The sequence below is a fragment of the Haliotis rufescens genome, unplaced genomic scaffold (genome assembly GCF_023055435.1).
Source record: "Haliotis rufescens isolate VD_foot unplaced genomic scaffold, xgHalRufe1.0.p SCAF_76, whole genome shotgun sequence".
NCBI classification, from domain to species: domain Eukaryota; kingdom Metazoa; phylum Mollusca; class Gastropoda; order Lepetellida; family Haliotidae; genus Haliotis; species Haliotis rufescens.
Window position 1 is genome coordinate 1,153,610 of NW_025964368.1, and position 17,859 is coordinate 1,171,468.

The following is a 17,859-nucleotide window of genomic DNA, read 5'->3' on the forward strand; positions in this document are numbered from 1 at the left end:
TTATGAAAAAATAATCTTGATATCATCCTCAAATTTAATAAAAACAACCAAAAAGACATTCAAATATTTGTTTACTATTACATTTCTGCGTAAAATTCAATATCTTATTTGTACATAATCTTCATGTTAAAAAGCCATTTGATAATGGATATAAAAAGACTCGGGGGTCAGAAATGCCAAAGGTCTGCTTTTTAGAACTTTTACGGTACACATGGACTATTGGTGTTAGTGTGGCATTCGGATAAAGGTGTGACATTTGGAACAAGCCGGTTGCACCTTCTCTTGGGCGCCTAGCTCTCTCGAGTCTGCGATCTCTAATCCAATCCAGAATTATTGCTTCTTGGCCGACTGTTGTAAGACTGTCTTTCAAACAACTCTCCACCAATTGCATCTCTGTAGATTTCACTTCCACACATTACAAAACAATACATTCTGCATCATATCCGTCGAGAATCTCAGACCAGGGTCATGTGACAGGTGCTTCCTGTAAATACTTCAAGCCGATGGCAAGGGGAGATAAATCATGCGGAGAATATACCAAAATATTTACCCAATACCACTAAAACAAGATATAAGGTGCCATAAATATTTACCAAAATGGACTACTATGCGGGCGGGGCACTGGTCTACAGTAGTGTTGTCACTATACCATTGTCGCAAAAAAATAAGCATATTTTTTAGAAAGAAGTTCATGAGTCAGAGTATTATGCAATCGGCACAAAGTCAAATATATGGCAGCTGTTTAACATTGTAACACCGTCTTGTACATGTAACATATTTGGATAAGCTTACATCAAAGAAAAACTTCAAAGTTTGAACAAAAAATTTGCTAAACAAACTATGGAAGCGGATCATACTTTCCCAAAACATATTCCAAAGCCCATGTGTGCTCTCTCTGTGTTTTATGTAACGTAAATTTTGAACATGCACTGCCCTGACATGAACTCCGCACATTGTGTTTAGGGCTGACGGCATGTGAGCAGCCGGGACTGATGCTGATCGGGTCATCAAGGCTGCGCTGGCAAAAACAAAATGGCACGAACAAAGCCAAGCACCCATCACCCAAGTCCTTCCACTCAGGAAATGGGAATGCAACTCCATGTGTTGCGAGGAGTTTGTGCTCCTCAAGTCATAAGTAATACTAGTCTGCACCTGGATGAGCTCCTTACCCTGACAAAAAGATTGCCACCTTTTGTTTATAGCATTCTCCGATTTCCTCGAGGTACCTCCAAAATTTCTCACTCTCATAACTGTCTGGTCGGATTTCGAACAGAGATCATAAACTCTCTCTATCCCTGTTCCGAAATACAGTCTGCTATTATCAATCACTCTTTGTCGTTTTGCTATTTAACTTCTAACAGTAAAGAACAAAACGATGACACAACACAATATTACTACAAACACCCTCACGCCACACCATTCACAATGAAGAAAGTTAGAACCAATTCCGTCGTCCCACCAATTTAAATCTCAATATAGCTTACCGATTCGCAGTCACCCCCATAAATCAAATCCGTCATATTACATAATACAGTTTGCAAAAAAGTGACAGCCCCTTTAAAGAGTGAGAAGTCAGTTTCTAACAAAACCTCCTCCACTTCTCCTCAATCCAAATACTCCAATAATCAAAATAATTTACTCTCAGATCACTCATTCCAAAAATTTCTACAGAATACCCATAAACATTATCTCGGTTCCATGACCGACCAATTCCTCATCTGTTTGGCGCTAAGCAGCTGTACTTAAGTGGTATACATCACTGACTATCTCAGAGTTGGCTTTGTGCATATGCAGCATGCCAAGGATGCAGGACTGAATGCTCCAAGCCATCCCCATGCTGAGACGAGGATCTACTCTCAATTCTGAAAGGGACCTATGGCATGACATTCACTGAATTCATGACATCTTGTCAAGATGATACCTTTTATGCTGTAGGTTTTCTTTTTAGTATTGAAATAGATGAAAACACAACATGAAGAATTTATTTATCCTGAAAGTTTGGCATTAAAATGAAGACAATATATAAAACAGTAATGCTTATCAATAAATACTTGACTTTAAAATCCGGATATACATTATTTGTTTTTATGTCTTTCATAAGGGCCTTTACATATAAATCTTTAAACTAAAAGCATTAAGATACAAGATTAATAAAAAAAATTAAAAACTCAGTATATCTTATTTCATTATAGGTATCTTAAAAGGATGTACGTTTTCAGCAACATCAACAATCACATAACATTCAACAAGTTTTAATAACTTCTAAGCCAGACAAATTGCTTATCTCATGTTGAACATAATGTTCTCAAATTCTCTAACCAAAGTCTACACAATTAATAACAAACATGGAAAAAAATAGGGAAAAAATAAACAAAAGCAGTGTAGTCTAGCTCTGCCATACTCCATCTTGTCATGTGTGAAGGTTTGTGTGTGAGAAGGCAGTAGGTGGAATCCCAGCCCTGTGTATTAACTGCACTCCAATTACAGCTCCCCTGGTATCATGCTAGCATAACCAGCTTCAGGCAAAAACTTAGAAGTTGGGGAAATTACTCACGCTGCGATCTCCTCGTTATGAGATGTCATTGATAGCAGTCTCAATTGTGAAGACTTGCGCAAATGGTACATTTTAGTCATTTGGAGATTTGGCGATTATTACGCTTTTCATTGTGTTATTTTGCTAATTCAGCAATTCACATGACAAAAACTCATGATTATTAGCTTCCAGAACCAGAATAGATTCATCAATTCAAATAAAAAGACACTTCATTTGGTTGGTTAACAGGTTTTAACCTACTAAGTCTTTAGGTGAGAAAGGTGTGAAGACAATTAATTGAGACCATCAGGCCTATGAAGCTGTATCCCTTAAAAATAAATATTTCAAAATAATTTATGAGTCGGACTTGCTCTTTGACCTGCCTGTACAATTGTTCAAATATCTTCGCTAAAATTCCAAGGCAATCTTTCCAGAGATGTAACTCAAGGTCATAGGGCAGAAGTATCAAGTTTGATGTGCTGTCGCAGGACTGATTACTAAATAATCTGTATCCAGCTAGTCCGGCCCCGATTGACCCTTTCTGACAGTTTTTTTAAGGATCATCAAAGGAGCAATCCTAACCCTAACTGAATGCCTTTTGTTGGGAGGCTCTGGCGGCCATATTTCTCTCTCTGCTGACATCGTACATGAAGTCCGTCTCAACGTAATCCCAAAACAGTCTCAGGCTGCCTGAAAATGTCTTTTAGTCATGAAAGCTAGTCCTAACGCAGAGGCAGTGATGAACAGCTATTTCAAGATGTCCTTTTACGGGATATGATCATGCGAAATGGCACAGAGTGCATCCTCTAGTCTCTAACAGTTCTCAACAGCTACAGGGGATTACAGGGGATCGCTCATTGCCACGTACTATCAACCATCCTGCGGTCGTTCCACGCTGAATGCATTTTATGCCCAGGGATGCAGAGCAGCATTGTCTGTTGAGACGGAACACTATCATTCAACAGAGTAAACATGGCCATTTTATTTCCGAAATAGACCATGTTTAAAACACTCTATTTTCTATGTGATAGCCCCCAGTGTTACCCAAGGGCAGCAGCTTTGTTGCTGATATGTGCTAAAGAGTGCATCAACAAGGATTGAACTTCATCAAGAGTACACACTACGAAAACAGCTAGTTGCATCAATTGCAAAACTATTAAAAAAAAGCAGATTTCAATGAATCAAATCTAGCATCCATCAACAGAGGAAGCTGTTAATCAACCTCTATCATTATTGATGTACATTAACATCTTGATAAATCTTTACAAAACCTAGCTCGACATATAGATTTTGTATCTTATTGTAACATATCCAAATATATGTTATTAAAAACGAATAGTCTTTACAAGACCTTTCAAACATAAAATGCTGTAAATTAACAATGATTGTAGATCGTTCTCTTTCCCGACATATTCATATCAAGAAAGAGCTTTTCTTAGGTTACGGAACAAATGTCAACATAATATGTTATTGATTATGTCAAGTATACTCACTAGTGCAAATAGCCATACATCGCAGATTCAAGCAAGCATCAACTACCTCTATGACAAATGGAATGAAACAGATCTACCTCAAACTATTATCAGATCTGCACAAGTACCGGACAATGACCACGAAATCCAAGTTATTATGATTGGATATGAAATGCATGAATAAGTTATGCCCAGGATGCAAACAACAGATGGGAAAAGAGCATAACAGTTCCAAGCTTCCTGACTCATTCAAAACTTTTCAAGCACATATCTTTGTACACCTGACTCAAATGGGATTTTGATGATGCAGAAGTACAACCTGTGAATGAACGATTACAGACCTGACAGCCTTCATTGTGTCGGCCACAAGTCCCTTGTTGCGGACTTAAAAAGGATGGAAATGGTGGTTATAAGAGCTGAAACAGCAACTGTATCAAACAAGAGTTGGTGTGCTGCAAGGTTGACTACTCACCCTAGTCTTCTCTCTGTTACCAACGGAAGCATAGCTGAAGTCTATCCTTTTCATATTATCTCTGTTTTCTATTATGAAATCTGTCAAAATGATCAATGTGGAAAGGCTGACCCTTGTGGGAAGAAAGTTGAACACAGCATTTGAAATGTTTTTGTTGCCAATCAAGCATGTTTGAAAGGAAAGAGCCCAGCATGGTTGACAGCGACAAAAGAACAATGGGTAAGTTACCTGCTGGATTATCACAAAGAACATTCCACAAAAGCCATTCTTGGTTTCACAACATAACAGTTGAAAGATGCAACATTGTTATCACATGTCTTCACATCATCATGATACCGCCAGCGGGACACACCTGTATCATCAGCGATCACTTATCATCATTTTTTGTGAAGGGGATTGTTCAACAAAACAGTGTTTGTGTCTATTCCAGGGAGGAACCATTTTAGTACCAGAACGTCACCCTGTTACCTGTTTATATTCTAATATATTAAACTAAAAAGATTTAGAATAAGATGGAGGGCATTGAATTGTTCAAATTAGATTTTCTGGAAATGGATTGTCATTCAATCGAAATAATGTTGGATTGGTTTGTTATTTAACACTGCACTCATCAATATTCCATCTATATGACGGTGGTCTGTATATAATTGAGTCTGGACCAGACAATCCAGTGACTAGCATCATGATCATCGATCAATGCAATTGAGATATGATAACATGCCAACCAAGTCAGCGAGCTTGACCACCTGATCCCGTTAGTCGCCTCTTATGATAAGCATGGGTTGCTAAAGAGAACATTCCTGAGAAGCTAGTTGTCATGATGAAAAATTAAATGTCATCGCGAAATAATTCAAAATATAAACAACAGATCCCATCTAACCTCTAATCGTATATACATAACCATCAAGATAAAAATTATGTAAATTGCTGTAAGCATTCTCCTGATGTTACAGCTATGTTCCTAACAGCAACTAATGTACTATTTATGTTGAGAAAGGCATTCCCAATAAAACAATATACTGTATGACACATGATAAAACAGCCTGTAACCTTGATCCTAATGACATTGCTACCATGACTGGCACATAAACAGCACCTGTGACCAATTCCCTACCCACACAGTACCAAGCGGAAAGAAGTTCGCATGTCTGAAGGAATTCCAAGTAGCTTCCAACTTCCTCTCTGGTGCATTATGGGAGTAAATTATGAGTATTTTATCAAACAACACCATTTTGATGAGGACCACGTGTCTAATGAGAAATGACTAGCAATACATCTCCGTGATATGGGTTGGGGATTTGTCATACTGAAGAAGATGACCTCTTATCGTACTATCATTAAATAGTTCATTCAATTTATCAACATGCAAAATTTGACTTCACATCTTTTCAAAACATCTGATGAAAATCATCGCAATCATCCAATTCTTGACATTTTAAATAATTTCGTAACTTTTTTTTAACTTTTGGAGTCTGATTATTTGACATAAAATTTCGGTTAAAATGACTTTTTCCTCCATAACATGGTTGGAGCACTTTTAAGAATTTGTAACAAAAAATCAACTTCAACAAATTTGACCACCCAGAAATCTTTTTATTTTTGTTTCACAGTTTCCTATCTTCACCATCAGCAGCCATTCTGCACAAAGAAACATTTAAATAGCAAATCTACCACCCACTACTACACATCCTTGCAACATGTTCCTGTCAAAATTGTGCATCACCAATAAGAAGAGGATTTTCTCAAGTGTGAAATTGGGATTCAAAGGATGCACAAAAGGGGCACCAAAGGAGAGTAATTAGGCCCCTGTGGCTGCATTCAATACCCAATCTCCCCAGGTAGGAAAATGTCCGTCTACAAACAACCTTACTTGTCCAAATCGTTTGATCAAGTCTGACTGTTATGTATGTAACATTGGAGACGGGTAATGGTGGAGATAAAGACTTTCTTTCTCTATTAAATCACCAACTTCAGTTGCAACTACTTTTCATCACCTTATAATGACATTTTCCCCTCTTTTCCTCAAGAACCCTTCCGATAGTCTAAAGACCATGCAACATTATGAGAGATTCCTTGTTTGGCAACACTGCCAATGATGGAACGAGATCAGTCCTCGGTGTCCTCTCGCTGATCAATAGCTACTGTTGCATTTGCAGCAAAAAATCCAATTTTCGACTCAATTCCTCCATTCTGCAAAGATCGGCGGGGATTAATGTTAAGGCCCGATTCAAACTGTTATTTGACATGAAAGGATTGTGGGAAATGAAAAGTGATTGTGAAGCAATGTAAGGGGCCCCAGGTAGCTCTTGGCCACCTCACTTCAAACGATCACCAAATAACCTGCAACTTCCAAATGGGAAAGCCATGCACTTTAATTCCCATAATACACACAAAGTTTGAATTCTACCCGAGCGGGAACAATGGCAGAATGCTGCAAATCCTTCCCTATCCCTCCTTGCTCATTGCCCCGTCTCGATGCCAATACATTTTAGTCCGAATCATAAGGACTCCTGAAACCATTTCAAACTCAATTCTTTTCAAAGAATGCTCCAATGAATTCTGTTTCAGTTAATCGGACAGATTTTCCAAAGACAGAATTTAAATGACTCTAGTTAATACTGGTAATTTAAAATGAGCATATTAGGTATTGACGATTCTATAAATTGGTTTAATTATCTTTCCATGTTGAAATTAACTGAAAAATCATGAAAGACAATTCCATGTACCATGATTATAATGTCAAGGAAATATGTCTACATATAAATACATATTTTTCTGTCTATAGTTAATTAAGTCCTGGAAAGGCACGTGGTTAGAGCAGTTGCTTGTCCTGCAGAAGACTGGGTTTAATTCCCTTTGTGGGACTTTATGTGAAGCCACATCATATAAATCTGCTGAGAATTGACAGCAATACTGTAACAAGAGACACCAAACAGAACCATTCACATATGCACTGAGTAGAGCTTTATACAGCCTCTTTCACATCATACCTGGACCCCAAAATGGATTTCACCCATTGTACAATGTGGAGAATTGAACCCAGACTGTTGGCATGGCAAGTGAACACCTTACCCACTTGGCTACCTTACCGTCCAGTCATCCTTAGAATGTTCTTTACAAGTTCTTACAATAAATATTTCACTGTAAAACACCGTTGGCGAAATTTGGTTTATTTTCTAATTTCAGGTTTTCTTGCCAGCCGTTCTTGTGAATCAAATAGAAAAAACACAAACACAATCCACAGAGGATATACATACCACAGGCTAAAGAAACAACAGCTTCTCTTCTATCTAATTAATCTCCCCGTGAGGGGGGACAGGGGAAAACCCCTGAAGGATAGTAACCAATAAAGAAATATTGTCACAAATATTCAAAAAATATCCCATGATAAATGATGCCTACTTGACTAACAACTCAAAATAGATAAGCTATTTCCCTATCAACATTGCTGGGAATATATTCATTGTCAGGATGCTTTCATTTAGTGCCTTGGTATGATTTCATTGGAAAGTAAATGTTGCTTCTGTCTGGGAATACCTAAGAGTATCATTCATTCATTTTCACTGCGGGATGCTTGAATAAAAGTTAGTTAACGACACGATGCGGAGATGGGAAGCGCTGTAACATCACAGCCAAGACATTCACCCATAAATAAAAGAAAAAACAAAGGGGAATTTTCCTATTCATGTCCTTCGTCATTAACTTCTCAGATGTTACGTACTTGATTTTTTAAATAAAAAAAATAAATTTCTGCATGATACTGGCAAAGAACTGGTTAAGTAGTTGCATAAAAAGAAAAATATCAAAATGCGAAACATTTGTGGCTATAACCTTCAATATGGTACACAGTTTCATAATGTAATATCAGGTGAGTGAGTGAGTGAGTGAGTGAGTGAGTGAGTGAGTGAGTGAGTGAGTGAGTGAGTGAGTGAGTGAGTGAGCTTGTATGCTGCTTGTAGCAGCATCCAGCCATGTGCCAGTAGGGACACACCAATTTGGTACTAATAATGTAGGGTTGGAAAAAAACACAAATGCTAATGATTCAATTCCAACAGCTCTCTTTCCGCAGAAAAAGTCTTCTACCCAGGTGTCAGAAATGATTTTTTCGGGGTCTTAAAGCAGATAATGCTGTCAAGCAGGGGTATTTCACTGATGGCAGCAACACAGGAGAACAGAGACCATTTTTTCATTTTCAGACTGCATGTTGTCCATGTTCCTCAAAGCCGGCGCTGCTGATGGAGGCAGTTCATCAGGGAGATGGCCGAGTGCCATGGAGTGATGGATGACACCAGAGATCTGTTCCTCTCTCATGGCCTCTCACAAGTTCAACAGTGCTAAATCAACCAGGAAATCACCTTTTAATTAATCAGCATTTCTCCTCTTGCCATCTCCGAGCAAGCAGCAAAAACAGCCGAAAAAATATCTTGTGAAAAATGGCAAATTTGCATCCGGTGGAACCATAAATTATCACCCGGATCGAATTAATTGTCAAATAATTTGTAGTGATTTCATAATTGTGGTGCTAATTTAGATCAATTAGTTCCCCAGTTTTTTCTAAAGTCAATCAGTTCTCGTAAATAACCGATTAGCCGTTTTTGTTTGTTTTTCTAAGTACTTAATGTTTATCCATCAATGGGTACAACCGGAGAGCTTACTGATAAACCTTTAGAAAAAGATCCGATTTCACTTTTCAAAAACATGGTGCATCCCTATCCCTAAGGCCAAAGGTAGCTCCATCGTGTGACTCAATGAGAACTGCATCTGGGCCGCCTCTGACTGAGTGGATGGTATGGGTTTTGAGCTGTGACGGCAGGTGCTGCCTGATTCCTCCACCAGATGGCTCTGCCGACACCCATATATCAGCCGATAGAGAAAGCTCATCACACTCATCTTTGACACACTTCCACAGAACCATACATGTTCGAGCATAACAATGCAACATGGCCGACGTCCAGTATGAAAGACACACAAGTTAATTCTTCCCGACACTGAAAAGAATTCTTTTCCAAACACATGTATGGGTATTTGTTTGAAAGAGTGGAAAACAGGCTTTCATTTGCATTGCCATACCAGAACGTTTTTCTAACATGGTGCATTGGCAATGGATACAAATGACCTTGACATTCAGGTCACAGGCAGTAATGGGAAAAACAGCCTTAATTTCTCATCATGACGAGAACAAGATATGAGGAAAATAATGAAATTATTTCTAAAACACATGAATAACAGAGATAAACTCGGTGAAATTAGATTACCATGGAAACCTTTTCTAGTGAGATGGTCGTGTTACGATATGTCACTGGTGTTATGTTTGGATATACGCTCTTCATCTAGTGACGGTCAAGAACAGTCAGGATCAATTCATCTGCCAATATTTCTACAATATCGTCACATTAACGTCTTCTCCAGCTAGCAATGGCTGATGTCCTTGTCAGACGGACTTAACTCCCCTTAATCCTTCAGTAATTCAAGACGGTCGCCATAGAGATCAACATGTCTGTGGAACTGAAAGATTTACATTTAATGGTCATCGAAGATGTACTAAGTATAACCGGAAATTGGATTGGAAAAAGATGGACATTGATTCCAAGAATGTTGTTTTCTTGAGGTCGTAACTGCCATGACTGTTTATCACGGTCTAAAGTACCCTATTATTCTCCTATTCAGCTGTAATACAACGAAATAACTGGATAATGATTGTGTACCTTTGACGAGAATCAAATAGAATGAGTCACAATCCATTTCTGTAACAGACTCTCAGCAGCAACAAGGAATGTCCTAAAACCTGAATAACCCAGAATCGGCTACAGCAGACTTAGCTCACATCCAAACTTTACCAACCAGTGCAGTTTGTATTTATCAAATCTTCGGAGAAAATTTCTCTTTAATTAAAAACAAAAACACATAAATTGTAATTTTGCGTAGAAATAACCCGATTTTGGGTTTCCTCTTCTGCACCTGTCTACATACTCCCATAATGCATCTGGCTTCCTACCTCCCCTCGGCGGTATGTCGCGTGCCAGCATGTACTTTCCCCCTATTAACAGCTATTAGCGAAGTCTGTGGATCTATTTGAAGTTGTGCAGTTTATGGCCCAAGTTTCAGAGTTTATGTTTCAGCTCCGATCCCCTCGTTTCCATCTCATCAAAATCTGTGCCAGTAATTATAAATCTCTCGCCATCCTATGGCGTTAATGGCGGTGGCACCCGACTTGTTCAACAGCCCTCCCTTCTCCTTCAAGCTGGGATCGTCACACTTAATTCTTTCATAATTTTTACTGCTTAGTATTAACTTTGATGTCAAATTGATAATACACACAGAAAATGTATTGATTTATCCAAATCCTTAAAGGAGAAATTTAAACAAAAAACATATTCATAAAAAAAATCCAAAGCACTGTTAGCACTTCCAGTAAATTTTAGAGTCTAGGGTCAAGTTAAGGAATATTTACAATTTAAGACATCTTAATACCAAATTTCAATCAATTCAAAACAATCCAAAGACCAACATTATTTACATGAATTACCAACACTGACTTCGTTTGAAAGAAATCCTTTCCACATCTACAGAAACAAACAAATTTTATATCCTCAAGTACCACAGTTGACCTGGATAGGAGCAGAGAGCTGAAGGCCAGAAATAGACCCTTGTAATGATAGAGCTTGCCCATAGCCTGTACTGGAAATAACAGCATAACATCTCAACTAGTTGAGCTCAGGTACCACTTTTATGTTCCAGAGATAAAACATCAAAGCCACAGCTCGTCTGCACTGACCTGAAGGGCTTCATCATGGTGCTAGCTGGGGCGAAGGAACAGGGGGCTGACCTCCCACAAAGGAGGGGAGTCATGTAAGGGCTGGAACAGTGTTTTAGTTGTGTGATGAGGTCTCATAAAGTCAGACGTCACACACAATTCACTAGCCTGGGTCTGGTGTTGATGGGCTAAGAATCCTAACTGTGACAAATCCAGGATTTGAAATCATGACCAGTGGAACAGTTTGTTGTTTAATGCCACACTCAGCAATATTCCAGCTGTAGGACTGCGGCCTGTAAACAATCAAGCCTGGACCAGACAATCCAGTGATAGATATTGTGCAACAATCCATGCTGTTGGGGTATGAGGATCACTATGAACCAAGTACCAGAGTCCGCCCACCTGAAGATTCCCGTGAAGATTCCGGGGTAGGATAGGTAGAATAGATAGAACAGGTCTTCAGCAACCCATGCTTGCTGTAAAAGGTGACTATGCTTGTCGTAAAAGGCGACTAACAGGATCGGGTGGTCAGGCTCGCTGACTTGGTTGATGCATGTCATCGATCCCAATTGGGTGGATCTATGCTCATGATATCAATCACTGGATTGTCTGGGCCAGACTGGATTATTTACAGACCGCCGTCATATAGCTGGAATATTGCTGAGTGCGGCGTTAAACAACAAACCAACCAGCCAACCAACCAACCAACCGCCCACCCAAATCATTTGGTTGCCTCTCACGACCAGCATAGGCTGCTAGGGACCAATCCAATCCAGAATTCCAACAATGTTATTTTATCTTAAGCTTGATCAGAGCCATGTTTTGTCCTGGTTTGGAACTGACATTATCACATCTTTAAGTAGCAGGACCAGTATTAACAAAACTTGACTTCACTATACGCTTCATCAGGAAAAGATTTTACGCAAGCACTTTGAAACTTTTAGAACTCAACCCACTCAAAACATCAATGTTTATGCCTGCAAAGTCTTGAAAACAACTTCAAAATGTCAGCACGTATTGACAAAAAAATCTTTCTTTCTTGATGTTCATAAAATAATCTAAGCAATGTAATGTTAAAGAGAACGCTTAAGATTATGAAGCAACGCCTTCAAGTGCGTCATAGTAGTGCATGATGGGTAGGCAGCAGGATTGTGGGTAATCTCTTAGCTCACCTGTTGAGTATGTTATCATTTACACCTAACAAGCTAATAGGTCATTACCGAATGTCCCTCGCTTTAAAACATCTGCACCCAGTGTTTGCCAGATAAACTCGCTATCATGATCCCATGGGACGAAACCACCTTCAGTAAATTGTTTTTATTCACCCTTTTCAACAAACTTGCTGAAGAGTAGATGAGAGTTACTTTGAAGTCTCGATTATCACATTAAAATGGCCAATATTTCATAACTTTATCAAGTTGCGATTTCCGCAGCCTCTTTTCCACACTGTAGTACATTGGGTATGTTTTCCCACAGATAAAAGATGGACGGTGAATCTTTTTTTCAATAAGCATCAGCGAATGCCTCAAGTAATAAAATAAACTATTATGTCTCTCACACCGAATGATTCAGCTTACCGAGTTGGCACAGCGCTGTTTTGCAAGTTATAGGAACGGGGAGGGATTCCGTGGAGTTTAGAGCACCCATGGCGCTCACATCACATCTGTTGTGCAATGACTAAGCTGGCTCATTCTGGATTTGATTCTGAGACTGGTGTAATTTTCAGCTCAAATGTCATGACATGGGATTCCGGTGGTCACCAGACTTGGAAATACCCATCCAAATAAAGTATGTTTGGTGTAAATGTCAATCCTAAAAGTCATCAAATCGGCCCATTTTTATCAAATAGGCCCCAGGAGGACATAGTCAGTGATGTAAAACAAATAGCATCTATACCATCCTACCCCTTCAAGCTGGGAACACACTGAGGAATTTCAACACCGATCTCAAAACGACGGTAAGGTCGCCTCGTGGAATTGGTTCGTTTTTTCCATATGGGACAAATTTCTCCATTTTAATCAGACTGTTGATATTTGAATGTAGGAAATCCCATGTCATCATGTGAAAATAGGAAATTACCACAACAAACATGGGTGTCCTCTGACATTTGAGTTTGTGCTGATCACGCAGGGGGAGCGCTACAGATGCAAGTCCACAAGATATAAGCCCCCAAACCAAATATCAGAAAGTCCTTTTTTTCGAAACCTAAAGAATTCAATCTCCAGAAACAAGAATCAAATTCCGGTTTCCCACAGTCTTCGTACTATATAAATCCTTCCTGCAAGTTCTTATCAATGGCCCTATTTATCCTGGATCGGGCACCCATTGCAGGGAGGATGGATTTTCTCTCCAGTGTACCTGATCTTTGAGGAATCAAAACATGGGGGATAAGACGAAGAAATGACCCTTCCCATCTCACAAAACAGACAGCACAAGAGTGACAGAATGTGAAGCATTATTCCTGCTAAAATATACTGAGTGAGTGAGTGTTTGTTGTTTAACGCCATACTCCAGCTATACGACGGCAGTCTATGAATAATCGAGTCTGGACCAGACAATCCAGTGACTGATATCATGAGCATTAATCCACACATTTGGGATACGATAACATGCATCAACCAAGTCAGCGAGCCTGACAAACCGAATTATTCACGGACCACCGTCGTATAGCTGGAATATTGCTGAGTGCGGTGTTTAACAAACAAACAAACAAACCAAGCAAAAAAGCTTGTGCGTGTGTGAAATGCTGTACTCACCCACTGACATGCAGGGGGTAGAACCCTGGCGGTGGTGTTGGCGGTCGGTTGTAGCAGTAAAAGTCCTCCTCCGTTTGCGTACCTATTGACACCATTGTTGGAGAACGATTTTTCATCTTATTCTTATTAACCCTACGTAAAACCTCCACCACGATAGGCTCCTTGGCTGTGCGGAATGCTTCTACCGCTGCCTCATGACTTGATTGTGACAGATCCTGCCCATTCACCTGTAAAAGACAAACATCGTAAGCAACACGGTCAAGGAGACGTAAACACATGTAACAAGGTCGATGAAGCAGAAAGAAGCTACATGGTCAATAAGAATTCAAATCAATGAGATATCTCAAGTACCATGGTCAATGATATATTATCATTAACATGGTCTGCGAGATATCGTAGGTAACATGGTCTACAAGATATCACAGGAAACATGGTCTACAAGATATCATAGGAAACAGGATCTACAAGATATCGTAGGTAACATGGTCTACAAGATATCATAGGAAACATGGTCTACAAGATATCATAGGAAACATGGTCTCTGAGATATAGTAAACAATATGAACTACAAGATATCATAAGTCATATGGTCTACAAGATATCGTAGGGAACATGGTCTCTGAGATAGTGTAAATAAAATGGACTAAGACATATCGTAAACAATATGGTCTACAAGATATCGTAGGGAACATGGACTACAAGATATCATAGGGAACATGGACTACAAGATATCGTAGGGAACATGGACTACAAGATATCGTAGGGAACATGGACTACAAGATATGTTAAGTGATATGGCCTGAGAGATATAAGAAACATGGTCCATGAGATATCAAGTTACATGGTTTATGATAAAGCATCAGATATAACATCTTCAAAATCCATGATCATCAATATTTCCAATAATCCAATTGACACAACAGAACAGCATCACCACTGAATCTAACCTATTTAATTCCTGAATGTAATTTCGGTATATTTCTAAATAATAGTCAGTATCTTCTCTGACGTCACCTAGGATAGCTCAGTAGTACATCCTGCACAGTGGTACAACAGATCATGGTACACAAGACACAGGCATCACACATGAAATAAATGGGAACGAAACCCAGACCTTTAGCAGGACAAGTGAACCCTTCATCCACAGGCTACTTATCCCTTGGCTCCATTTGATCTCAAACCTGGTTCTACTCCCCCGTATCTGCTTAATTCAAACATTTGGCCTCAGCAAGTAAGAAAATCTACCGAAACAGCTCCATGAACTATCCTCATGATCCAGTCCAAATCTTTGACAGCATCCTTCTAGTTCTGAGTTCGACCGCATTTCCACAATCCAACAATCTTAATTACCACAATGCAAATCACTTACAGAGAAATTAACGGAAATACATCACCCACATCAAACAGATGAACTCCAAGGGACATTAGTTAATATCGAAGGTGATTCATTCAGGAAGTGATATTGACCTCAACTCCCTGATGCTATATCCATACAGTGACACGGAACCCCATGCTTGCATCACTGGTACAGCAGCAGAGACTACCTACAGAGGCGTTATGGATTATGAAGTCATATCTCTCGATGGGCAACCAAGCTTGCAACTAATTGTTGCTACTGGTCGGGTTTGTCTGCCCCCGGGGCAATCGCCCTCTTGTGTAGCAATGGGTCGTTAGACCTCCTCCCGGCATTCTCATTCATTTTTTATGAAGGTGAGACAATAATGACATCAAAAATAGCGACCAAACAAACCCAGCGCCATCTAGCTCACAGACCAGATTAACCTACCAACAGCAGTCCCATCTAATAAGGACAGAGATGCCCAAACTACCTGTTCACCAAGTAATCAGCTTCATAAATATTTCCCTTTCATCTGATTGGCCGACTGCGGATGACAGCCCTGGTGGTGACCTTGGCCCCTTGGGACACAGCGGAGGAATCCACGTGTGGCCTTGGTAATGATGTCTTGTTGCACTTTATTTCCAGGCTAAAACACGGCATCTCTTGTGGTACACTCGCTGTGTTGGAGACTCATGATCAATAGACGTGATAACATGGTTCAATCTGACGGCGAAATATGGACTAAATGTCTCCTGGGTTTCCTCTTAATAAAGTTAACTTTTTCCCAACACCGAGGTTAAAACAATCCCAAATTATTCAATCTTTTTGTAATGGATATTTCATATCAAGTTAAGATTGACAGTGTCAACAAAGGCAGAGAACAAACAAAATGGGAGCCCAATTTGATGAAGTTTGGGCCTGAATAAGCATGCATGCTCAAAAGTCAAACAATCCAATTTTTTGGAACAATTGTGAAAAATCCGTGGCCATAAATTTTTAAACTTTAGAGGCGATTGGAATCAATAATGGTTAACACTCAAGAATCGTGGAAGTCACTGGGGGCCTGGCAACAACAGAGACTGTTCCGGAACTTGTTACAAGTTGAAGAGCTTCTACAAATATGGTGACCTAGCTGGTTCTATTATCAAGAATCCTTATCATTACCAGTCCGTAAAGTTAGCACGTTAACATGGAAGCCCATGGTTAAAAATACTAACATAACACGAACTAGTTTCAATGAAGATTGAAAAATACATTATTTGGCCATAACATCCCATGAGTACAGTTTGGTATTGATAATGAAAATATCCCCAAGAATGTAAAATAAATATGTGAAATTCTGTCATAGAATCCAAGTTCCATTTGAATTATTCAGCAAAAGCAATTACCCAAACAACTTCATTTTGAATTTTTTCTAATGAAAATCATTTAAGTAGAAGGCTGGATCATGATTTGAAGAAAATCCATTAACATGCAATTGTTCTACGAAGGATCTCGGTTCGAGATTCTGGTAACAAATGTGGGGAAGCATTCATCTGGAAGATGTCGCAGTGAGAGCTAAAATGAGACTCAGATATCATTCCGTTCTATAGAAGACGAAAAAACCGCACCATGCATTGATAAAACCATATGAGAAGGGAAACTGCACGTTCAGAATCTAAGAGTCTGCTTTCTTCATGGGTAGATAAGTCACATTCTAAAATTATCTCCCAGAATGAAATATTTGTGAAATGTAGCTCTGCCATCTTCAGCAGCTGTTACCTCCATAGACAACTGATCTTCCTTGCCGCAGCTCTACAGATAGATATAAACAAAGATGGCTGGTCAGACAAGCAGGTGAACCTGTAGACATCCCCCTGCCATGCTGTTGAGGTCTCCCCATGTCGGTGTGTGTTATGGTAGAGAGGCAATTGGGGCATGCCATCCTTTCACAACTGTTTATTTCACAGTAACGTAGATGGTCACTCATGTAAGTCAATCGTCTAACAGTGATGTGTGTTGCGGCTGCAGTTGCAGTGTCAATGGTGTGACTGTGAAGTGATGGAATAAAGTATCTCACTATTTCTCTTACTTTGTACCCATTTACAATCCACCCAAACCATACCCATCCTCCCGATCCCAACCATCAATCATCCCACCCTTAACCATCTGCTTCACCCCTATTCATTCTCCCCACCCTTAACCATCCACCTGACCTCTATCCATCCTCCCAATCCCCAACCATCCTCCCCTCACCATCATTACCACCCCAACAATGATCCCCACTCCCATCCATCCTCATCACATCCAACCATCTTCTCCAGTGCAGCCCTTTCCAACATAAATATCTCCGCTGAAACACCACCCTGACCTGACCCCCAGTGCCAAACAAACACCCCTACCTGACCCCCAGTGCAAGACCCACACCTCTACCTGACCCCCAGTGCCAGATCCACACCTCAACCTGACCCCCAGTGCCAGACCCACACCTCTACCTGACCCCCAGTGCCGGACCCACACCCCTACCTGACCCCCAGGGCCAGACCCACACCCC

The 17,859-nt window shown here is 39.8% G+C and overlaps 1 protein-coding gene across 5 annotated transcripts in view; it reads right to left on the reverse strand.

Moving 5' to 3' along the window:
* Positions 1-17,859, reverse strand: part of LOC124133114 (E3 ubiquitin-protein ligase PDZRN3-like) — a 313,211-nt gene that overhangs the window by 70,487 nt on the left and 224,865 nt on the right. For all 5 annotated transcript variants that reach the window (XM_046497368.2, XM_046497369.2, XM_046497371.2 and 2 more), the window contains one exon: positions 13,988-14,214. In XM_046497368.2, the coding sequence (XP_046353324.2) occupies positions 13,988-14,214 (227 nt within the window). The remainder of the gene's footprint in view (positions 1-13,987; positions 14,215-17,859) is intronic.